This window comes from Corylus avellana, chromosome ca2 (assembly GCF_901000735.1).
Source record: "Corylus avellana chromosome ca2, CavTom2PMs-1.0".
Taxonomy (NCBI): Eukaryota; Viridiplantae; Streptophyta; class Magnoliopsida; order Fagales; family Betulaceae; genus Corylus; species Corylus avellana.
Window position 1 is genome coordinate 35,423,125 of NC_081542.1, and position 24,537 is coordinate 35,447,661.

The window sequence follows — 24,537 nt, forward strand, 5'->3', positions numbered from 1 at the left end:
ATGGTGTCTCCCGAATTCGTCGACTTCTTTCGGCAACGAAAACTCAATGATGGACTCTTAATGAGGTTGAAGATGACGTTGTTGTCTGTGAATGCGGTGCTTGAAGATGCGGAGGACAAACAATTTACAAAGCCAAATGTGAAAGAGTGGCTTGATGAGTTGAAAGATGCTGTCTATGATACAGAGGACATCTTCGACAAGATTGCTACCAAAGACTTGCGACGGAGGGTGGATGCTGAATTTGGAACCATTGTAAGTAAGGTATCTAACCCTATCTCTACTTCTCGTTTTGTCAAGAAGGTAGAAAGGAAGATAGAAGAGCTACTTGATAGACTTGATTTTTTAGTAAAACAAAAGGAGAACATAGGTCTAAGAGATGATGTTAGAGGGAATCCATCGGAAAGGCTACCCACAACTTCTTTGATTGAAGAATCTAATATTTGTGGTAGGAATCATGATAAGGAAGCGATAATTAACTTCTTGTTCTCTAATGATGTGAGTGACAGTGAGATTGGTGTGATTGCTATAGTTGGCATGGGGGGAATTGGCAAGACCACCCTTACTCAGTTAGTATATAATGATAACAGGGTCAAGGAGAACTTTGAACTCGAAGTATGGGTTTGTGTTTCGGATCCATTTGACGTGTTCGTGGTAATGAAAACAATTCTAGAGGAAGCAGGTTCATCTGCTAATGCTGATAGTAAGAATCTAAATCAGCTTCAAATTAAACTCAATGAGACGTTGACATCAAAGAAGTTCTTACTTGTTTTAGATGGTGTTTGGGATACGAATCCTGCCAAGTGGGAGGTCTTAAGTAATGCTTTTAAATCTGGGGCACTAGGAAGTAAGGTTATTGTAACAACACGCAATTTTGAGGTTGCAAGAGTCATGCAAGCCGGTGCAACTCATTGTTTAAAGGAGTTATTAAAAGAAGATTGTTGGTCATTATTTGCAAAATATGCATTCAATAATGGTAACTCTGATGCATATCCAAAACTAGAAGCAATAGGAAGACAAATTGTAAAAAAGTGCAAAGGTCTACCTTTAGCAATCAAGGCGATTGGGGCTCTCTTGCGGTCTAAATTAGATCTTGATGAATGGGATAAGGTATTGAGAAGTGAATTATGGGATTTATCAATTGAAAAGACAGGCATCCTTCCTGCACTAGGATTAAGTTATAAATATCTTTCATCACATCAAAAGCGATGCTTTGCATACTGTTCCATATTCCCCAAGGATTATGCTTTTAAAAAATATACATTAATCTTATTATGGATGGCGGAAGGTTTCTTGCCGCAGGCCAAAAACAAAACAATGGAAGAAGTTGGTGATGATTACTTCCTTGCTCTTGTATCAAGATCATTATTTCAACAATCCAATCGAAATGAATATATAATGCATGATCTTGTCAGCGATCTAGCAAAATTTATATATAAACAATTCGCTTTAAGCCATGAAGATGTCTGTTCTCGTGAAATTCTAAGCAACACTCGTCATTTCTCGTATTCTTGCATAACATTTCATATTAAGGAGTTTGAGGCCTTTCACGAGGCTAAGAGGTTGCGCACTGTCTTAGAATTAAATTATGATGTTGCGTTTGTTACAAATTATGCTTTTGTGTATCGCAATTCAGATGTTGTATCCCAATTTTTGTTACCGGTGTTAAGATGCTTACGTGTACTCTCTCTATCTCATTATTACTGTATAACTGAGTTGCCATATTCAATTGGCAAAATGATACACCTACGTTATTTGGACCTTTCTTACACTCAGATTAAAAGGTTACCTGATTCCATATGTGAGCTGTGCAATTTGCAAACACTGAATTTATCACATTGTACGAATTTTGCTGCCTTTCCAAGAGATATGCATAAACTCATTAATTTACGTCATCTTGATATTACTGCAACTTTATGCATTAAGGCGATGCCAAGACATATGGGTAGACTAAAATGTCTTCAGACATTAACTAAATTTATCGTTGGCAAACATAGTGGATTTTGCATTGGAGAGTTAGAAAAACTTACAAATCTTCGGGGATCACTTTCTATTTTGGAGCTCCAAAATGTTGAATCTCCTACAGATGCTAAGGACGTAAACTTGAGGGATAGGAAGTACCTCGAACAGTTGGTATTGAACTGGAAAGTTGATACTAATGCTTCAGAAAATCATATGCTTGTACTTGATAGTCTCCAGCCGCATTCAAACTTGAAAAGCCTCGTTATTGATGGCTATGGTGGTAAGAGATTTCCAAACTGGATAGGGCATCCTTCATTCTCTAATATAGCATCTCTTCGTCTAGAATACTGTAACCACTGTTTCAGCTTGCCACCGCTTGGGCAATTGGCCTCTCTTGAGAAATTGTATATACAAGATTGTCCACAAGTTGAGTCATTTCATGAAAGGGGTTTGCCTTCCAATTTGAATGAAATTTACATCTACAATTGTGACAAACTCTTTGCAAGCCGGATGGGGTGGGGTTTACAAAAACTCCCGTTTCTTAGAAGATTCAAAATATGCGGCAAATCTAAAAATGTGGAGTCCTTTCCAGAGGCGGGTGTGCTGCCCACCAGTCTTACCTATCTTCGCATCGAAGGCTTTCCAAATTTGAAATATTTGGACAAGAAGGGGCTTCGACACCTCACTGCTCTTGAAGAATTGAATATCTGGGACTGCCCTAAGCTCGAGTGCATGCCAGAAGATGAGATGCCTACTTCCCTTTCTACTTTAAGGATCTACGAATGTCCTTTGTTTGTTGAAGGAAGAGTGGCAAACGAAAAAAGGAATAGAATGGCGCAAGATTGCTCACATCCTCAACAAATATATTGATTACAAACGGATTGAATGAGCGAAGAGTGCAGCAAAAGTCTCCAGCAAGAGTCAGGTACTTTCCTTTTTTTAGCCCGCTAATATTTATCAATATATATACTTTATCATTTTTATTTTTATTTTTCTTAGCTTCTACCTCTGATGAAACATAATCCTTTATTGGCTCTGTGGCATAACAGGTACGAGATCGGGGTTGCTTGATGTTGCTGACAGGTTCAAGTCTCATGGAGGGTGAGTTGTTTACAAATCCCAAAAAAAAAAAAAAAAAATGTCTTCAACTTACCTTAATGTTGGCACGATCTAAGCGAATGTACACTTAGACAAAAATACTTGATCTCTTTTTATTTTGTTTCAAGAGTTTCTCATGGAAACATTTGTTCACTTCTATCTAATATGCTTATTTATTGAATTTTTCTAAAAATATTCATGAATTCTTTTTTATTTTTTTAGCAAAATCTTGAATTTCATTGGGAATTGCAATGAAAATTAATAATTAATTCATTATAAAGTTTATGAAAACTTATATACGTTTTGAGAAGACCCCTCAAAATTTAAAAAACTGATGAAGGGGGGATTGATTGCATCAAATTAAAAGTTGAGGAGTGAAATTGAGAGTTTTTGAATTTTGAAAGTCTTCTCAAAACCGATGAAAGTTTAGGAGGCATTTGTGAAGTTCTCCCTAAAGCTTATAAAGTTGTGTAGTTGATTCTACTACTTATGAAATTCAGTATTCTAGTAGCTTATTTTTATAACAATTTCTTTATGCAGCTCCTCTAAGAACCCTGAAATGGTAAACGTTCTGCTGAGGTATCTTTTTGCTTTGGCAGCAAACTCCACTACTGCAAGTATTCCAACTGGTGATTCAAAGGTATTATTTATTGGTCAACGTCTCTTTGTACTCTTACCATCAATTTGTGTGATCATTGTTTCCCTCTTTGTCCAAATTTATGTACACAACTTAGTTACTGAAGACATTTTGATGAGTCATTTGGCAAAAATTGACTGATACACCTTTCTCAAGATCCAAAGGGGAATTTGATAGCCGAGAACAAAGGCAAATCCTATGTTGGTCCTCGTCAGGTTAGCTTTGTACTTTACAGATGCATTTAGACTTGTATATTCTTTCACAGAAGGCCTATTTGCTTTTGTTATTTTAGGATTTTATGGAAATGACTATTTTCCTTGCTTTGGGAATTGGACAAAAGCAATTTGATGCATTTTTGTGTAAGATTATCTTCTATCTCATTGTTAATGTTCTCCCCTCAAAACTATTTGATAGTTATTGTCCTCTCCCTACTACCAAATGGAAGGTTATTTTTGTCTTTTTGTTGGCCTTAAGAGAATATTAACAATTTTTGGTAATTTAGGAGGAGGAGACTCGATCAATAGTTTGTTGGGAACATTAACAATGAATAAGTAGTTTGAAAGGGTATGTGTACTTCTCTCTATCTTTAATGTAGTGATAGAACCTTAGTGGTTGATGTATGAAATTCCTTGTTGTTTCTTTAATGTCATATTCTTGGCATGTGTTATTTTTCATTTTCTTTTTCACTTGATAATTAGAACAGTCCAGTTTCCATCTAATCTGTCAAAGATGGGTGACGTTTCTAGTTATTTTAAGCATATTGCAAAATCATGTGGTAAATTCTCTCTTGAGTATGCTATTTCTATGTGGAAACCCTATGATATAATATATATATATATATATATTTTTACCTCAATATTTGGTTTTTGTTAATGAATTTTCTGTGTTTGTTGTAGAGAAATAAGCCAAAGCTATGGCTATTAAAAATTCTCTAACACAAAGTGGAGCAGCATCTATATGGTGCTGAATAATCCAATTTTTGCATATATCAGGTGTTTTAATTGTGCATCTATTTTCTATGTAATTATATTGGTTTCAACAACTGATTAATTGCCAACTTTTTAGCATTTCTCTGAGGATTCTTCAGTGTATGTTTTCTTCAAATGATGTTCACTTCTGACTTCTGAGGAAACAGAACCATCACACGTGCAGCCAGTGTTCATAACATCCTTCTAGTTCTCTTTATGGAGGAGGATATGGATGCTCCGACACCGTTTCAGCCATCAAATACATTCCTTTCATGCCAGATATCTTGTTAGGTACTTTGTGTAATAGGGTTCATCTAGTACTACTTAAAGGTGCATTTCGCATCGCGATTTTATAAACAAAAAGTGCGATTTTAAACCAAATTTTAGAAAATGAATTGTTTGAAATTGCGTTTTTTAAAAATTGTGATTTGAAAAACACAGATTTCTACGTTTTCAAATCACAATAAAGGAGATGCTTTTTTTGAAAACATAAAATTTTAAAGGCTAAACTGTGATTTTAAAGTTCAAACTACGATTTTGCCAAACGCTTAATTACATTTTTAAATCGCATATTTTAAAATCGTTATTTTAACATTGCGCTTTTTGAAATCGTAAACCCAAACCAACCCTAATTTTTTACTCAGTGTTTGGTATGTAAAGCTGCTTATTATCCCTATCTAGAATATGTTGTTTATTTTTATACTATTTTTCTGCTGCCCAAGTGTTACATGAATCAATTTTTTTCACACCTCTTGGAGCTAGAAGTAGGTCACTTATAAATCTTCTGAGTCAAGCTTTATTTCTCTAGCATCTGCATATAATCTGCAAATCTTTTTTTATCTTTTCTTTTGAGAAATTTCTGGCATTTAACATGTCAATAATGTTGTTTGCTCATCCAACTCTAACCAAAATTTTGCACAAATACTTGCCACTAGCTGTAGATATTCTTGTGAGTTTTATGACCCTTTTTTTTTTCTTTTCTTTTTTCTCTGATATTCCAAGTTTCCCACATCTCTTGTTACCGCTCAACTGGTTGCAAGGCTCTTTATTTGTGGAAGTCGTCTTGTGTTGAAAAATACAGAGCTATTATATGTTGATAATGTTGTGACAAAATAAACTTTAGGATCCCAGAGAAATAGAAAGGTGAATAATAAAATAATCCAACTACACATGACACCAAGATTTAACGTAGTTTGTGTTAGGTTTTTTGTGTTGGCAAATTCAGTGCCAAAACATGTTTAGGTGTAAGTTTTAAGTCTAGGGCTAATTATTCAAGTTTGTGTATATTGTCAACATTGACCTTACCGGACTAAAATGATCAGAACTTTTGATTCTGAGCTCCGCTTGAAGCAAATTTAGTGTCATTGAAAAGCTAACTAAAACTTATACAATTTTATATTTCATGAAAAGTTTTCAATTCCAACTTTTTCATTATTAAAACGGGATATGGAAAGAATACAAAAAATCTGGTCCGAATTAACAAAAATTGGGAACTGACTTTGTGATTTTAGGGCTACTTTTTCAAGTCTATTTTAGGGCATTTGGAGCATGAATTTTGTAAGGATTGGAGGCAATATTTGCAAAGAAAACGAAGTTTTCTCCTCCATGTGCTAAGAGATAAATTTTAGGTTTTTATGCTTTCAAGTGCATCTCTCTTAGAGAATTTATTGTATACCACAGTCGTTCATCAACAACAATTGAAGCCTATCGGAATTCCGATAAAGGAGATCAAGTAGAATTATTCCAGACGTTCTGGGAAGGGCTACTGTGGAAGAAGTCAAGTCGGTCGCTTGTCTTATGTAAGAGACTGTCGACTTTAAAGATTTTGTAAGTATGAACTTCTTGTAATCCTTATTCTTCTATAGTTGATTGATTTCCTGGGTTTGGTTGCCCCGGAGTGGTTTTACTTTTGAAGATTTCTTCAAAAGGTTTCCACTTCGTCACCAAAATATCTGTGTTGATTAATTTATCGCTTTTCATATATTTTGTGATTGTCTGTGTTGTTAATAATTTTAAATTACGCGTTAATTGGTAAACACATATTTAACCTCCATTCTAAGTGTGTTTGGAGTCTTGTTTTATATTTTTAAATGGTATCAGAACATGTTCACTCTGTGAAGGATTAAGTTCCTCAGTGTGATCTTAGACTCCTTATACGATGTCTCAAGCTCTTAATTATGTTCCATCTTTTGACGAATCTAATTATGGCTATTGGAAATCTCGTATGAGATTTTTTCTAAAATCCATAGACGTTTGGTCTATCGTCAAGTCTGGATGGACACCACCACCAGACAAGCCGATAGCTGAATGGACTACTCTTGAAAAACAAACTTGTATTGGGAATGACAAATCTATGAATGCCATATGCCTGACAATTTTACAAGATGAATTCTCTAGAATATCTCAATGTGAAATTGCCAAATAAGTATGGAAAATCCTAGAAACTACATATGAAGAAACAAAACTTGTTAAATCTTTAATTTTTCAAAACTTCAAATGCTAGTTTTTCAATTTGAAGGAATCAAGAAGCAAGAGGATGGGACATTTAGTGAATTTTATACCAAACCCAGTGCCATCAGAGTTATCTCTTCAAATGCATGTTAACTATGATTGCTTCTTTCACCACCTCTACCGTTGTCATATACTCTACCTCCATGGTGGACAAAGTAATTGTCGAGTATAATGATTCCTTCTAACTAATGGCACCCCTTGAGAGAGTGGAAGTATAACATGTCAGAGATCTTCTCTTGTTCGAATCATCAGCATAATCGAAATAAACATACCTAATGACACTGGAACCAATACTACTACCACTGTCATAGACTAAACCAACATCGTAGTGCCCTGTAAATATCAGAGCATCAATTTCACTGCTTGCCAGTAAACCTTGCCAGGATTGGCCATGTATTGACTAACAAAACCAATTGCCTGTGAAATATCTGGGCGAGGGCACACAATAGCATACATGATGCTCCCAACTGCACTAAAGTAACGAACACATGACAGGAACTTCTCATCCTCCTCACTATGTGGTGCTAATGCTGTCAAAAGTCTAAAATGAGCAGCAAATGGATCACTCATTGGTTTATAATTATGCATACCAAAGCGTTTAAGTACTTTCTCAATGTACTTTTTTGTGACAACTACAACTTTCCCGCTTTTCTATCATTGTGTATCTCCATACCTATATATATATATATATATTTTTTTTTTCAACAACTGAGAATTCAATCTCATAATCTCCAACATGCTTTTAGCATCAATAAGTATGTCATCCACATAGAGCAACAAATAAATGAAAGATCCATATGACAATTATCTGTAATACACACAGTTGTCATAGCTACTTCTAGAGTAACCATGATCGACGATAAAGCAGCCAAAGCGCTTGTAACATTGTCTTAGAGATTGTTTCAAGCCATATAGTGATCTCCTCAACCAAGAAACAGCCTTAGCGACCTTAGACACTTTTACTATTTCCCAAGTCTAATTCTTATGAAGAGATGCAATCTCTTCATTCATGGGAACAACCCACTGTACAAACTCACTACTTGTGACAACTTCTGGATAATTGGAAGGCTTTTGGACTCCAGTGTCCTCTGCTTCCTCTGTCTACCAGTCACAATAATGGTATCTTGCTCTTTTTGTGGATTATCATCATCAGAACTAGAACCATGGCCATTTACATCAGGTTGATCTCGAGTGCCATCTCACAACCTCTTTAAAGCTTCCACTTATAGCTTTATCTCCTTTATATAAACTTGCTCCTTTCCTGCAAAAACAACAGGCTCCTTCTCAAGGTAATGAAACATCTCTAATCACTGTAAACTTAAGCGATTTAAGATCATAACACTTAGTATAGCCAACAAATTATATTTCTTTGATCTAAGTGGTGTTCAAAACTCCAATTGGTTGGATGATATTTTGGTTATAATTGAATAATATTGTTTATTCCATGATTCTATTATTGAACATTGGGCATATACATTAATCTTTTACATGTAACCATATGTTTGAATATTATCATATTATATACATGTAAGGCGCCTAAGTTACATTGTATTTGACTATAGTGTGAGTAAATGAATTATCACACAAACGATCATAGTCATATGGCAATGTAATTTATATAAAAGAATTGTTTCCAGTCGTAAGTGGAATTGAGAAATCCATCTAGACTATAACATGTCAGCTTCAACAATTTGTCTTAATTAGGAGAAGCAAGTGGGCTTCAAATTGATATGTTAGTGTAGAAGCAAAGTAGTGCCACGCACCAAATGGACCACGTGTGTCATCATTTGTGATGCCCCAAATTTCCAATATTTATTTATCCAAATTCAACCGTTATATTTGAGCCTAGAAAACCTTTTTATAGTCCTCAGATTAGTGTCTTAACCCTTAATCAAGCCCTCACTTAATATTAGCCCTAAAAACCCAATTCAAACTCTTTGGCTAAATGTTCGGCATGGGACCACACCGAACGTTCAACCATGTCCTTAGTGCAAAAGTTCGTCAGGGAACCACAGCGAACATTCGTTGACGAAAGGTTGACCTACTGGGTATTGACCAAATGTTCCACCTGCAACCCTGAACCGCTGTGTAATAGTACACCGAATGGTCGCCCATAGTACCGAACGTTCAGTGATAGTCTGAAAAGAATTTTTAACCAATTTTCCACCTTAGCAAAAGGAAGCACGCCTCCCCACCCCTATAAATACCACCACTCCTCGTCCCTCAGCCTCCCCTTACACCAGAAACCCTAACCCTAAAGTGAGGAGAATTTCTTGAGAGGAAGAAGAAGGTTTTAGGGGATTTTTGTTACATTCAAGGTAATTCTTGAAATTTCACCAAGCTTTTATGTTATCTTGCTATTATCCTTGCTTTCTTCAAGTTTTAAAAGATGCCATGACTTGAATGCCATTTTTCCCTTAGAGGAAAGGAGTGGTTTTCAAACATTTTAGAAACGCTCATTTATTTCTTTGGTTTTCTTGTATGTCATGCTTCACTATGTTGTATGAACTTTTTTAGAACTTAGGGTGTAGTTTTTAACATGGTGATTTGAGGATAGAAGCCCAAACTTGGAATTTTTTACTCTACCTGAACATATTAAATTATATTGAATTGTATTAAATAATATTACACATCTTTATTTATAGGGAGATTATGAGTAGTGAGCAAGTAAACCCTCACATAAGGAAGGGAATAAAACTTACAAGAAAATAAAATAGAGAATATAAAAGTTGTAATTGAATATCTACAATCAAACCTAAATAAAAAAAATATTCTTATAAGAAAATAAACAACTTAATATGAAATATATATTCTAACAATGCTTACCCATCAACATTAGAATAAACAAAAATATAGTTTTGAGAATGAATGTGTTACGATCTTAACTGTCTCACATGATTTAAGTGCAATCTTAACTATGTCTATAAAAAATTTTGAGCACTTTTTTCTTGCAAATCGATTTTTAAGAATGAGTTCTACTTGTAGTTTGTATCATTTGATATTAGAGCCAGTCACTACATTGATTATGGGATCAAATGGGTTGTGATTTGTGATCAAGTCACGAAGGGAGCGACCTATTAGTTGGATTAAAACATTTTGGTACTATGTATATGCATAGTGTTAATAAGTCATTAAATACTGATAGGTGGGTGGAGGGGTGGAGCCGTCAAAAGAAAAAAGACTACTATCATATCAATGTCAATAAATTTTGGTGTAAATAGAAGAAGTATTGTAAAGATGTTGTAGAAGTTGTTCAGAAACAGATGCAGAGGTGGGTAGGGTGAATAGTGTATTTAATGTGTCCACTTTTGCACTCTACTGCTTTTTCTAGGAGGTATGTGGACAAGAACAACATGATATTGTGCCATTTTGTTTCAACATGTTAAGAAATTCATATTGTTTATATTCCATGAATCCTTGAAAGTTGAATTTGGACCATTTGAGAATAATTCGTGATAAATTTCAAGTAATTCAGCTTTACTTTTGATAAGATATAACCATGTAGATTATAAAGCGAGAAAAATTAACAACAAAAATACAATGGTAGATGTAAGTGAATTAAATCAATAGTTGAAGCAACAAAGTCACTTTTATTAAATGGCAAAGTAATATAAAACACAATTGAAGGACTTAAAATGTAACGCCCACAAATCTGGCCTTGACTAGTCTGGTAGGGTTACTAGCAATGACCCTAGTTTAGCTAATTGGTAGCTAAATGAGGAACCACCCCTCTAAGCAACATTAGAGTTATTGCATAGGAAGGTGAAATAATCTGAGATGTCTATTAATCATCAAAGGAGCAAGTATAATTCTCAATACATAGACACAGAGCAACTAATAGAAATAGTAACTTAAGCAAACCTGATAACAATGTGAAGAATTTAATCTTAGACAAGGTCCGTGGTGGCAACCTTGCCACTCGTCTATTTATAACGATAGGCCTCCTACAAGATGTAATAACTGCGTAAGTCCAAAGACTTAGTAAGTAACCTCCATAGTTGAATATAACATGAGCCAATTTATAGAATTAAACGTGCAATTTGGTAAAAATTTGCAAGAGGTGTTGTCTCTGTTAATACACCATAAAAATATTATTGACAGAAAATGGTGTACTTTCGGCGGCAATCACCTAAGTATTTTGATGTAGAAAACAAATGTTTTATAGGTCATAACTATCGTATATGGTTTACCTGAGATATTATCCATTCTCATCAGGGTTGGCGCTGTCCTAAGGGATTTGTAATATAATGCCAGTGTACCGACCATTGTACGCTACCTTCCATAACACTAATAGCCTGACCGAGTCCGACCTCGGGTGGCCCACTGATAAGTGCTAAAATATTCATATTTTCAGCCCTTAACTTGCATGTTTTAATCCTTTGGTTTTGGTTAATTAGGCCATTTTACTTCCTTTTTTGTATTTTCTTGTATTTTATAGGCTTTTGGAAAAAAAGAAGCGTTTCTGGACAAATTCCAAGCTTAAAGGGCAAATTGGAAAGACCTAGAAGATATGGTTAAGCTTAGCCAATCATGGTTAAAGTTTAATCAAATAAAGGAAATGATTAATTCGGAATTTCTCACATTTAAGTAAAATCGGATTGGATGCAGAATTGGATTCTGAACATGTCTTGGTATTTTGACCATAACTTTCAGTTCAGATATCCGATTGAGGTGATTCAAGCGCCATTGGAAATATAACTCAAAGGGCTACAAATCATTGTGAAATAAAATTTTCCCAATTCGGAGTCTCGCAAGGCCAAAATCACGTCGCAAGTCAGGATCGCAATTCTGGGCGAATCCTAGTCCAATTTGGACTTGGGTTTTCTCTATCCTAATTGGACTTGGACTTAAAACTCCGAATTTCCTAGGATTACTAGGGCTTCTAGGACTCTCCTAAGCTCTATAAATAGACTCCTAAGCCTCACAATTTAAATCATCCTTAAAAAAATCCTTAAATCCTTGGAAGAGGCACAACTTTGGGGAGATGAATTGGAGGCTACCTTTCGGTTCTTTCTTTCCTTTATCTTTTTTTAGCTTTATTTTCATTATCTGTAACTAACTCTTAAGGAGGGCTAGATTGAAGCCCTAATTATGTTTATTTAATATTTCAATATTGGCGCCTTTGTGATAATCATATTGTGTTGCTTAACTTGATTAATTCCTATTTTCATGAATTCCTCATATGGATGTGACTGGCCATTATATGCATGTGGTATGGACTAGATAGTTAGATCAATTTGGATGACCGAGTCCTCGGTTTAACATAAGTGACAAAAGAATCCACACCGCGATTCTTGGGTTAATCAACATGGGGAACTGGGAGTATACACGCATGCCCTAAGCCTCGTGTGTTTGTCGATTTCCATAGAACATATGCTTTTCTAAAGAACAACTTAGTATACATCATGCTAAATCCTTTAGGAAAAAAAAAAAGAGTTAGAGTATACACCCATGCCTAACTCGTTGCTTAGGGAAATCAATAGCTTAAGGAGTATACACCCATGCCCTTAGGTTGGCAAACATTAGGTATTCATAATATGATTAGATCATTGGCATATTGTTATATTAATTTAGCATAATTAGTGGTGGATATCAAAGCCCTGCCTTTACCTTTACCTTTTCATTTATCTTTATTATCTTTTTATTTCCTTTTTCTCAATATCAAATCTGTGACAATTTGATATTTTAATTAATTCTAAACAAAATCACAATCTCCGTGGGTTCGACCTCATACTTGCTGCACTATACTATTGTTTTGATTTTGTGTACTTGCGAGTTAAAATGTACTAAATATTATCTATTAATTTAAGTAGTATTTGGCACAACACCCACGCTACTAATGATGTACGTCCTGTAGTAATTTGTCCATTAAGGCTACACTGGTCACGAAATAGCTATTGGATCCAAGGCCCATATAACACATCAACACATAGTTTGAACATAGAATCAAGTCTATATAGTAGCTCATGGCCATTATACTGCATGTACATGTGTACCATGTCATTCAATGCATCTTATCAGCAAGTTATTAAAGCAGTTACCAAGTTGTGCAAAAATATAGGCATACTCATATCATACGTGTGCTCAGTCAGTTGACATATCGCACGTTTTTAAGGAAAGTGTTTGTAAGTGTTTACTTACCTTGTGCGCTCGCTCGAGTCCTCCGACATCACAATTCCCTGCTATAACGAAATACGACACATGTTATAAGCAGCACTAGAGAACACCCCAGTGACAAAATAAGTTTCTAACTAGTGAAAGCGGTCATCAAAACCCTAAACTCACATATTTGGGTCACTAGGTGTACATCCTCCTCTCTGGGCGAACGCTCGAACCCAAGGGTGTATGTTCAGTCAGAAGCTCTAAACGGGGTCTTATGCTTCTAAGGTGTAGTATAACCCATTCTAGGCTCCTAGTAAACAGATGCAAAGTAACACATCATGCTATCATGAAAACTCAAGCAATAAAAGGCGGTTTAAAGCTCTTTAAAACATTTTTGGTCTTTGTAAGAAAATAGCTACAAAAACTTATCAAAGCATCTTTAAAACTTGTATGAACACAAAAATGAGAAGTATAGCTCAAATTCCAACTGTTTGGTCAAGAAGTTACCATAGAAGACGACAGGGCACCAAGATCTCCTCCCTCTCTCTCCAAGTCACTTCTCACACGAGGGTTAGAGTTTTTCTTGGTGTAAGGAGAGGCTGAAGTCAAAGGACATGGTTTATATAGGGGTTAGGGCGTGGTTTGGTCTGAAAAGGTGGAGAATGGATTAAAATTGCTTTTCAGACTGTCAGCGAGTGCTCGGGTACTATTGGGTGAGAGTTCGGGTACTATTACACAATGGACAAAAGGGTTCAGGCGTACGTTTGGAGTATTGCCCAATGTCTCAAAGACTGGTCGACGAGCACTCGTGGTGGTCCCCCTAGCGTACGCTCGCATTTAAGTCAAGGGCGTATGCTCGGGTAGTTTCCTAGCGTACGTTCGGCCAGTGTAACTGATAAGCGTCGAATGTTGCACATTCAAGCCCCTTAATTTACATATGTTAATTCCTTAGCATTGTTATTTGTTTGATTTTGTTTTGTTTTTGTGTTTTCAGGTTATAAATCAAGATGCAATTAATTCCATTGATTTTGGGCTTAAAAGCACACTTTTAGAAGACCTAGAAGATATGGTTAAACTTAACCAATCATGGTTAACTTTAAATCAAATAAAGAAAAGGATTAATTCGGAATTTCTCAAATTGGAGTCAAAATCGGATTGGATTCAATTTTGGATTCTGCATATGTCTCGGTATTTTGGCCATAACTTTCAGCTCAAATATCCGATTGAGGTGATTCAAGCGGCACTGGAAAGATAACTCAAATTTCTACAAATCATTGTGAAATATAATTTTCCTAATTCGGAGCGCCACAATACCAAAATCGCCCCACAAGATAGGAACGCAATTCTGGGCGAATCCTATTCCGATTTGGACTTAGGTTTTCTTTATCCTAATTGGACTTGGACTTAAATCTCCGAAATTTCTAGGTTTCCTAGGGCTTCTAGGACTGGCTTGCTCCTATAAATAGACCCTTAACCTTCAAGAGAAGGTGTGCTTAGTTTTAGATACAAAAATCTTCTTGGAGGCTTGACAAGTTGAAGAGGAGATAATCCATGGCAAGAGGCCATCCTAGCACCCCTATGAGCGGCTAAACCCCTTTGTGGGGTATTGATGTAACCCTATCAAAGCACAATGGTTTGATTGCATTTAATTTCTAGATTTTCAATTTATGCATGTTGATTGTATAACTATGAGGATTGCTACAATTGATTTCTGTTCTTCATATTAAATGCAATTGTTCTTAAATTCCAAAATCAATATTTGTGAAATTCTTCTCTTGTCTTAGAAAGTATTTTACTTTTATTGATCTCAAATCATTCTTGTTTTCTGTGATTATGAGGATGATGGTTATACAATGGGTTTAATTGACATATGATCAATAGGATTTGATAGGCCATGCCTAGGGAAGACGGATTGTACTACACCCTAGTTTAGTGTAATTTAGGTAGACAGTCCGTGCCAACCGAAGATGGGTTACACTTATTCATTGATTGTATGTATCCTGTTAAAGATTTTGATAATTTATACCTAGGAAAGACGGGTCGTACCGCATCTTAGTGGTTAGGTGGACGATCCGTGCCAACCGAAGATAGATTATGCTTATTCTTTAATAAGGTAGTTTCTTGTTTATTTATAACATGCATAGAATAAATTTCTGGGATTAATTATGATTAGCCATTGTTGTGCGGATAGAGGTGAAGTCAATACCCTACACTCTCTCTCTTATTTTAAATCTCTTTTATTTTCATGTACTTTAGTTTTAAAGAAAATCAAACCAAATATCTTTTTAATTAAGTTAATTTTAATCTTTCAAATTTTGATAATAAAACCCCTGCAGTCCTTGAGGTTCGACACCCTCTCTATAGCCGTATCCTACAAAGATTCGTTCTATTGCGAGTGGTTATTTTTATAATTGATATTTTTGGTCACAAAAATACCACATCAGTAACGCCTCCAAAACTGGCCTTGACCAGCCTGGCAGGGTTACTAGAAATTACCCCAATTTAACCAACAGTTGGTTAAGTGGGAATCGCCCCTCTAAGAATTATCAGAGTTAATGCATAGGAAGGTGAAATAAATCTAACAAATCAATAAATCATTACAGGGACAAGTATAATCTTCAAATTAAAGACATGGAGCAACTAATAATATAAAGCAAACCTGATAACAGAGTGAAGATCTTAAAGCAAAGTCTGAGGTGACAACCATACCACTCTTGGGTTCTAGGAACAAGTTCCCTATTAGAGTAATAACTGGGTAAGTCTAACGACTTAGTAAGTAAACCTCAAAATTGGGTATGATATGAGTTAGGCTTTTTGGACCTTTAAAAGTGCTTTTAATTTTTTTACCAAACGAGTACTTTTTTCTTCAAACGGGTTTTTTGAGTGTTAAAAGCACTTTTAAGCCTCTCAAACGCAATTCCAAACAGGCCATAAGTAGAAATAAACGTGCAATTTTGATAAACATTGAAAATGAGGTGTTGTCTCCGTTAATACACCATAAAAGCATTGTTTGGTTAATAAAAGAGTGGTTTACTACCGGCGGCAATCGGTTAAGTATTTAATGCAGAAGACTAGTGCTTTATAAGTCATAACTATCATATATGGTCTCCCCGAGATATTACCCCTTCTCAGTAGGGTTGGTGCTCTCTCGAGGGACCTGTAATACAATGCCGGTGCTCCGACCATTGTACGCTACCATCCATAACACTAGCAACCTAACCGACTGTTAAGTGCCAAAATATTCATATTTTAGCCCTTAAACTTATATATGTTAATTCCGTAGTGTTGTTAGTTTATGCCATTTTATTCCTTTTCTGTATTTTTTGTGTCTTTGTAGGCCTTTGGACGAAAAGGAAGAAAACCTGGAAGTATTGAGCTTAAAGAACTATTTTGGAAAACGCAGGAGGCTCTCGTAGTACGATCGAGCGCACTACAAGCGAAATGACCAGACGAGCGCAAGGCATGCGCTCATGCACACACAAGAAGACTCGAACGCAGACGTGCGATCAAGCGCACACAAGCTGCCATCGATCGCACCCGTGCGCTGGAGAACAATGAGGTGCGGCCAGAATGCCCTTTCCTTCCATATTAGGGTATTCCAAGTCCCACTTGTAATAGGACTAAACCCTACAAATTTTCAAGGTTTACTAGTGTAACAAGGACTTCTAAACACCTATAAACAGACCTCTTAGCTTCTAGGAAAAAGGAGTGGAGAAAGAGGCACAAGCTTTGGAAAGGAACTGAAGGCTAGATTAAGCGGAGTTTGGGTTTTTCTTCTCTTCCACCTTTTATTTTGTTATGTAGTTTATATTTTAATTGGGGCTAGATTGAAGCCCTAATCATGTCTTTTTAGGATTTCAATATTAGCGTCTTTGCTACAATTATATTTTGGTGTATTTAACTTGATTAATTCCTGTTATCTTGAATTCCTCATATGTGTTTGCCTGATCAACATATGCATGTGGTATGGACTAGTTAATTAAATCAATTTGGATGACCGAGTCCTGGGTTTAATAAGAGTAATAAAAGAAATCCACACCGGGTTCTTGGGTTAATCAACATAGAGAACCGGGAGTAGACACCCATGCCCTAGGCTTCATGTGTTTCTCGATTTCCACAGATTTATGCATTCTTAAAGAACAACTTAGTATACACCCATGCTAAATCCTTTAAGAAAGAAAAGAATTAGAGTAGACACCTATGCCTAATTCATTGCTTAGGGAGATCAATAGCTTAAGGAGTAGACACTCATACCCTTAGGTTGGCAAACATTAGATATACTGGTATGATTGGCGCATTGCATATTGTTATCTTAATTAGTCTGAATAGTGGTGGATATCAAAACCCTAATCCTTTTTAGTTTTAGTTTATCTTTTATTTATTTTATTTATTTTAAATTCAATTGTGACAATTGAATTTTATCTGTTTTATTAAATAGGAAATTACTTCTAAACATAATTTACCAATCCTCGTGAGAATAATCTCGTATTTTCCTGTTGTACTATCGTTTTTCGTTTTCCATTTACTTCTCTGTTTCTATTCTGTTTCAGCTTTGAGGCATTCGACATTCTGTTACCGCGATCAAGCGAAGACCAAGAGTGATCGAGCGCAGTTCCAAAGGACTTCCGAACAATAGTACTGAAGCTGTTGTGACTAGAAGGGAAAAATCTTCTTATGCAAGGTCGTCGATCTCAAGCCGCAACCATCTTTCCACTTGATCCGGAAATTGAGCAAACTATTCGACAAGGGCATAGAGACAACTCTGACACCGAAGAAGAAGAAGAAGTTGAGGAAACAATGGAGGAGCTGCTAGAAAACCCGCCGCCAATGCGAAGGCCCATGAAGCAGTCTTTCATCCCGAAAAACCCCAACCAACCATCATGCATAGCCTATCAACCGGAGGTGGAAGGCAATTACTACATATCCCCGCAAATACTCAATGCCTTGACTCACTTTAAAGGCACAGCTACGGAGGATCCAAACTTGCACCTCAGGGAGTTCTTTGATCTCTGCAAGCTTCAGAACGTTCAAGGCCTAACTCCGGAGAGACTCAGGTTAGTCTTATTCCCTTTTTCCTTGAAAGACAATGCTAAGTTGTGGTATAATTCCTTGCCTGTAGAATCCATTCATACTTGGGAAGAGTTGTCCTGCAAGTTCCTAAAGAAGTTCTTTCCCGCTCAAAAGACAAGGCAGCTTAGAAGGGAGCTTCAATCATTCCAACAAAGAGATGGAGATCTTTTCTTTGAAGCGTGGAACCACTTCAACACGCTGCTTCTTAAGTGTCCACATCACAACAAGCCTCAAGATGATCAAGTACAAGCTTTTTATGAAGGTTTAAATGATATTAACAAAGGTATTGTTAATTCAGCTTGTGGAGGTGTGCTGATGGAAAAGAGGAGTGAGGAAGCCATAGAGCTCTTTGAGACATTGAGTGAACACTCCCAACAATTCTCATCCAAAGGGAGGCAAGGAGTAAAGAGCAAGGGCATGTATGAAGTGAACCTGAGTGGTGGACCTCCAAATCAGATGGTTGTTGTGGAAAGAAGCTAGATATGATTGTCAAAGCCATGACTGCTCAAAACGTCTCACCTAGTCAACAAGCCGTGCAACCCTAGGTATGTGCTTTATGTTCTCATTGTCATCACACTACTGAGACTTGCCCCTTGTATTCATCTGCAGATCAAGTGCAAGTAAATTATGTGGGACAGAACAATTATCCTCCCAAGAATAATCCCTACTCCAATACCTACAATCCAGAGTTGCGAAACCACCCCAATTTCTCATGGAGTAACAATCATAATACTCTGAAGCATCAAGGGCAGCAGAGGAACTACCAACAAGCAAGCCAACCCATGCAAGAACCAAAGTAGAATGACCTGGAGAGTATGGTACGCACCTTGGAAAATACGCAACGGGAATTCATGAATGATCAAAGACAAATCAATGCAAAAATCGATCAAGCTATGCAAAGACTAAAAGTACAAATGGGGCAATTGGCTAAGAAGCTGAGTGAAAGAAAACAGGATGGATTTCCATCCCAAACAATACCCAATCCAGGAGCATCTTCTTCGCAACAGAAATAAGAGAATAAGAGGAGAACAACAGTCTGGCTGAAAACGTTAAACTTAGCGCTCATGGGAAGCACCTCATAGTTTATCCTATTATTTTTCTATTTGCTTTTCAATTTTTATCTTTAGTTTTGTTTTTGTTTCCTTTTATTTGTTTTAGTGTTTTATTTTGTAGGGACGAGTGTGCTTCAGTTCAAGTTTGGGGGTGTGCTATGAGCCATGCTATTCCAGACAATTTCGTCCATATCCCGTGTAAATTCTTTCCATGTTATAGACACATTGGGGACAATGTGTAATTTAAGTTTGGGGGTATAGGAGACAATTTACACACACTTTCTCCATGTTTTATTTTATTTTTATTTTTATTTTTGTTGTTTATGAAAAGAAAAAAAATTGTCCCAGTTTTATTCTATTTTTATTTTTGTTGTTTGTGAAAAAAATATATATATATGCATAATCATGTTTGTCTTAAAATTGTGGTTGATCTTAAAAATTGTGATTTGATTTCATTGGTGAGCTTAAAATTTTGAACACATGATCTGATAATTGAGTTTTTCGGTTTGGTTACTTGCTTAGGACAGTTGAGAATTCACATGTTTGATCTGATCTTACACAAGCACATTAACACATAATTTATGGGGTATGACATGAAGTCTGATGTGTGTGTTTCTATGTCTTGGGTGGAACTGGATGATCTATTAGATGGATGTGTGTGTGTGTGTGTGTGTGTGTGATAAAAAGAAAAAAAAAATGATCATTGATAAGCTTTTCACAATGTAATTGGACCTCTTGCCTCAAAGCATTGAGTGTTCATGTCAAAAGGTGAAGAATTTTGATTTGGTTAATGTCATGGTTAGTTTGGTTTCGTAGCCTTTTTGACTTGAGTTAGTAAGTCCTAGGGGTGTCTATACACCTAATGTCCTAAAACCATCTGATTTGGTAGTCATTGACTTAACACTTGTTACATAAGTTAATTAGAAAGCTTAAGGGAACCAAGCATTACACAACCTGACGAAGAAAAAAAAAATGCCATTGTTGTTCATTTTAATAAGGATTTCAGTGAATTTTGAGATATTGAGACACTACACATTGGAAATAATTGGAAGCTTCATATTTATGTGCTAGTTCACTTTACATTGTTTCGAACTTGTGATGCCTTAGCATGTCTTTTGTAAGTGATTAAATTTTAAAATTTCAATTCATTGTAAAGATGGAGTTTATCTTTTTAAGCTTGTTAATGAATGAGAATCATGGTTTTGAGTGATACCTTAGTTTTTGCATAAATATGAACTCTTGCATGATGTTTGTGGGTAACATTCTTGGAAAACCCTCACAAGACTTCACTCGTTCTCTAGGGAATTCCTAGGGGTTTAAAAGGCATGTTGCATATGCTAAACGCAATCGTACATCCCACGAAAGATGGATTTATCTTTTTGTTTTCTGTTTTCCATTTAGTTTTCAGTATCGTATTGCTAAGGGACTAGCAATATGTAAGTTTTGAGTGTGTTAAGTGCCAAAATATTCATATTTTAGATCTTAAACTTATATGTGTTAATTCATTAGTGTTGTTAGTTTATGCCATTTTATTCCTTTTTTGTATTTTCTATGTCTTTGTAGGCCTTTGGAAGAAAAGGAAGAAATCCTAGAAGCATTGAGCTTAAAGAACAATTTTGTGAAAAGCTAGAGGCTCTGGTAGTGCGATCGATCGCAGGGGACCTGTGATCGAGCGCACTACAAGCGGAATGACCAGACGAGCACAAGGCATGCGCTCATGTGCACACAAGAAGACTCGATCGCAGACGTGCGATCAAGCGCACACGAGCTGCGATCGATCGCACTCGTGCGCAAGAGAACAATGAGCTGCGGCCAGAATGCCCTTTCCTTCTATATTATGGTATTCCAAGTTCCACTTGTAATAGGACTAAACCCTACAAATTTTCTAGGTTCACTAGTGTAACAAGGACTTCTAAACGCCTATAAATAGACCTCTTAGCTTCTAGGAAAAAGGTTTGAAGAAAGAGGCACAAGCTCTAGAAAGGAACTGAAGGCTAGATCAAGAGGAGTTTGGGTTTTTCTTCTCTTCCACCTTTTATTTTGTTATGTAGTTTATATTTTAATTGGGGCTAGATTGAAGCCTTAATCATATCTTTTTAGGATTTCATTATTGGAGCCTTTGCTACAATTATATTTTGGTGTATTTAACTTGATTAATTCCTATTATCTTGAATTCCTCATATGTGTTTGCCTGATCAACATATGCATGTGGTATGGACTAGTTAATCAAATCAATTTGGATGACCGAGCCCTGGGTTTAATAAGAGTAATAAAAGAAATTCACACCGGGTTCTTGGGTTAATCAACATAGGGAACCGGGAGTAGACACCCATGTCCTAGGCCTCATGTGTTTGTCGATTTCCATAGATTTATGCATTCTTAAAGAACAACTTAGTATACACCCAGGCTAAATCCTTTAAGAAAGAAAAGAATTAGAGTAGACACCCATGTCTAATTTATTGCTTAGAGAGATCAATAGCTTAAGGAGTAGACACCCATACCCTTAGGTTGGCAAACATTAAATATACTGGTATGATTGGCGCATTGGCATATTGTTATCTTAATTAGTCTGATTAGTGGTAGATATCAAAACCCTAATCCTTTTTAGTTTTAGTTTATCTTTTATTTTTATTTTTTTTAAAATTCAATCGTGGCAGTTGAATTTTATCTGTTTAATTAAATAGGAAATTACTTCTAAACATAATTTACCAATCCTCGTGAGAATAATCTCGTATTTGCCTGTTATACTATCGTTTTATCTTCTGCACTTGAGAGTAAAACATACCAAGTATTTGCTTATTAATTTAGGAGGGTATTTGGCACAACACCGAGTCCGACCTCGGGTAGCCCACGCTACTAATGATATACGTCCTGTAGTGACTGCTCGTTAAGGCCGCGTCGGTCTCGAAACAACTATTGAATCCATGGCCCATATAACAACACACACATTTGACCATAGAATCAAGTATATATAGAAAGTCCATAGCCATTATACCACACGTACCGGTGTACCATGTCATACAATACATCTTATCAACCAATTATTAAAGTAATTACCAATTATTACAAAAATGTAGACATGCTCATATCATACGCTTGGTCAGTTAGCTGACATATCCCACGTTTTTAACGAAAGTGTTCGTAAGTGTTTACTTACCTCATTCGCTAGCTTGAGTCTTCTGACATCACGAATCCCTGCTATAACAAAACATGACTCATCACTATAAGCAGTACTAGAGAACTCTATGCGGTTCCATATAATGAAAAGGGCTACTAAAACCTTGTACCACATTATTGTTGTTAAGGGGACGGGCAGCTTGCTCTCTGGGTGAGCACTCACTCCCTAGGGTGAGCGTTCGGCCAAGGAGTAATGTAGTGACCCAAATAATTAATTGAGCTTAAGTAGCTTAGTTAGAGGGCTAATTTGAGTTTTGGATCACTAGGAACAGTTGGAAGGGCACTTTGGGTATTTTGGACTTTCTGACCGGACGTACACTTCTGTTTTTAGTAGAAGACGTACACATGGGGACCACCGTCCTTACGCTGTCAAAAGTATGCCGTAATCTACCAATAGTACAAGGACGTACGATAGGGGACCACTAGGCATACACTACTTTTTGGAAAACCTCTGGATAATACCTGGACGTACACTACAGCCTTTGGACTGCTGTGTAAACAGTACCGAACATATACCCCAATAGTACCAGACGTCCGCTACTTTTCGAAAGAGTTGGTGAACGTCTCCAATTTTTTTCCTCTATAAATACTAACCCTACCCTCACCCTTTTCTCATTCAAACTCGGCCCTAGGCTCCCAAAAATCCTTTTGTGAGTGTGTTCTTCTGAGATTGTGTGTTTGTGGAGAAGGAGAGGTGTTTTCTTGAAGGTTGCTTCTTGAAGGTAACCATCTACACCTAACCTTTTCTTTCTAAGTCGTCATGCTCCTTTAATGCTTTCTAGAGTAGCTTAGACGTTGGTTTACTACACGTTGTTCCACAGGCCCTTTGGGTTCCCACTTCCCACGTTCCCAACTCTTTCTCGGGTAGTCATTTAACTGGGTGTTTCAGACCAAAGCTATGGAGCTCCAATAACTCGTAACCCAATCACTGCTTGATGTGTGGATAAAAGCCTTCCTCTACGACTACTTGTGTCTCGAGTCTTAACAACATAACACTGACAATTTGAATGCCATGTGTTTGTATTGCGGGATTTGAGTGAGGAAACATTTTCTCTCTTTATCCTGCATTTCTAGGCAACAATATGTAAATGATTATATATGTGTTTGTCTATATCTTTTTCCCTGTTCAATTAGAAACTGAGGAAGACTTCTTTTTTATTTTAATCTCTCAAGTTTTAGAACTTCAGAAAATTATGTGAGGAATGCCTTATAGTCATTAAGAAAATGATGTGATCAGATATATCCTATGGTCAGCAAAAGACAAGAAAAGATCAGACAGAGTTTAAGGCTAGTCTAGTAGACCTTAATTAAATTAAAAATTTTGTTTAGGCACATCAGTTAGATTAGTGGAGCCATTGGCATGTTCTATATATTGTGTGTGTGTATCTTATTCCCTAAATCATTTAGATTAGTGAAGCCATTGCTTATCATCATTAATGGTATCATAGATTGAACACTATTATCTCATACTTTCTGCTTGTATTAATTATGCTATCACATTTCATTATTTATCTCTTTCTTTATTATTATTATTATTTTCTTCTAAACAAGAGTATTAATTGCATACTCATTCCACAAATAATTTATTGTGTTGCTTATCTACTGAAAAATCTTTTGTAGAGGTTGTTGCCTTGCCTAACACCTGAAAGTTGACCTTGTATTATTGCAGTTTGTCATTATGGGTACAAGTGAAGCCTTAGAATTAAAGAAGGTCTTAGTCAAACTCTCCTCTAAACGACTAGAAGCCACTCATGGTATGCGATCATGTGGGTTGCAGCACAATTCTATGCCTAGTGAGTCTGATGGTGGAAAGAAGTTGGATGTGAAGTATTTCAAAGAAAAATCCTCTATGCCGAGGTCTCACAAGCGTGGAGCTCCAAACTTGATGAAATATCAAATAGTGAAGAAGCAAATGATTGATCGTAGTTTGGGTTCAGAGTGTTCCACCAATTTGAAACAATAG

At 36.3% G+C, this 24,537-nt stretch overlaps 1 protein-coding gene across 1 annotated transcript; it reads left to right on the forward strand.

The window, feature by feature from the left end:
* Positions 1-24,537, forward strand: LOC132169657 (putative disease resistance RPP13-like protein 1). The gene is made up of 4 exons (XM_059580656.1): positions 1-2,743; positions 3,009-3,060; positions 3,598-3,697; positions 24,244-24,537. Exons 1-4 carry the CDS (start codon positions 1-3, stop codon positions 24,535-24,537), a joined length of 3,189 nt encoding a protein of 1,062 aa, XP_059436639.1.

What these genes read in the sequence shown, in the direction of transcription:
- LOC132169657 (XM_059580656.1), top strand. Translation starts at nt 1, where the DNA reads ATGGTGTCTCCCGAATTCGTCGACTTCTTTCGGCAACGAAAACTCAAT. An exon ending in TACTTTAAGGATCTACGAAT is followed by an intron (nt 2,744 to 3,008) that starts GTCCTTTGTTTG and finishes GTGGCATAACAG; the next exon opens with GTACGAGATCGGGGTTGCTT. An exon ending in TTCCAACTGGTGATTCAAAG is followed by an intron (nt 3,698 to 24,243) that starts GTATTATTTATT and finishes GTATTATTGCAG; the next exon opens with TTTGTCATTATGGGTACAAG.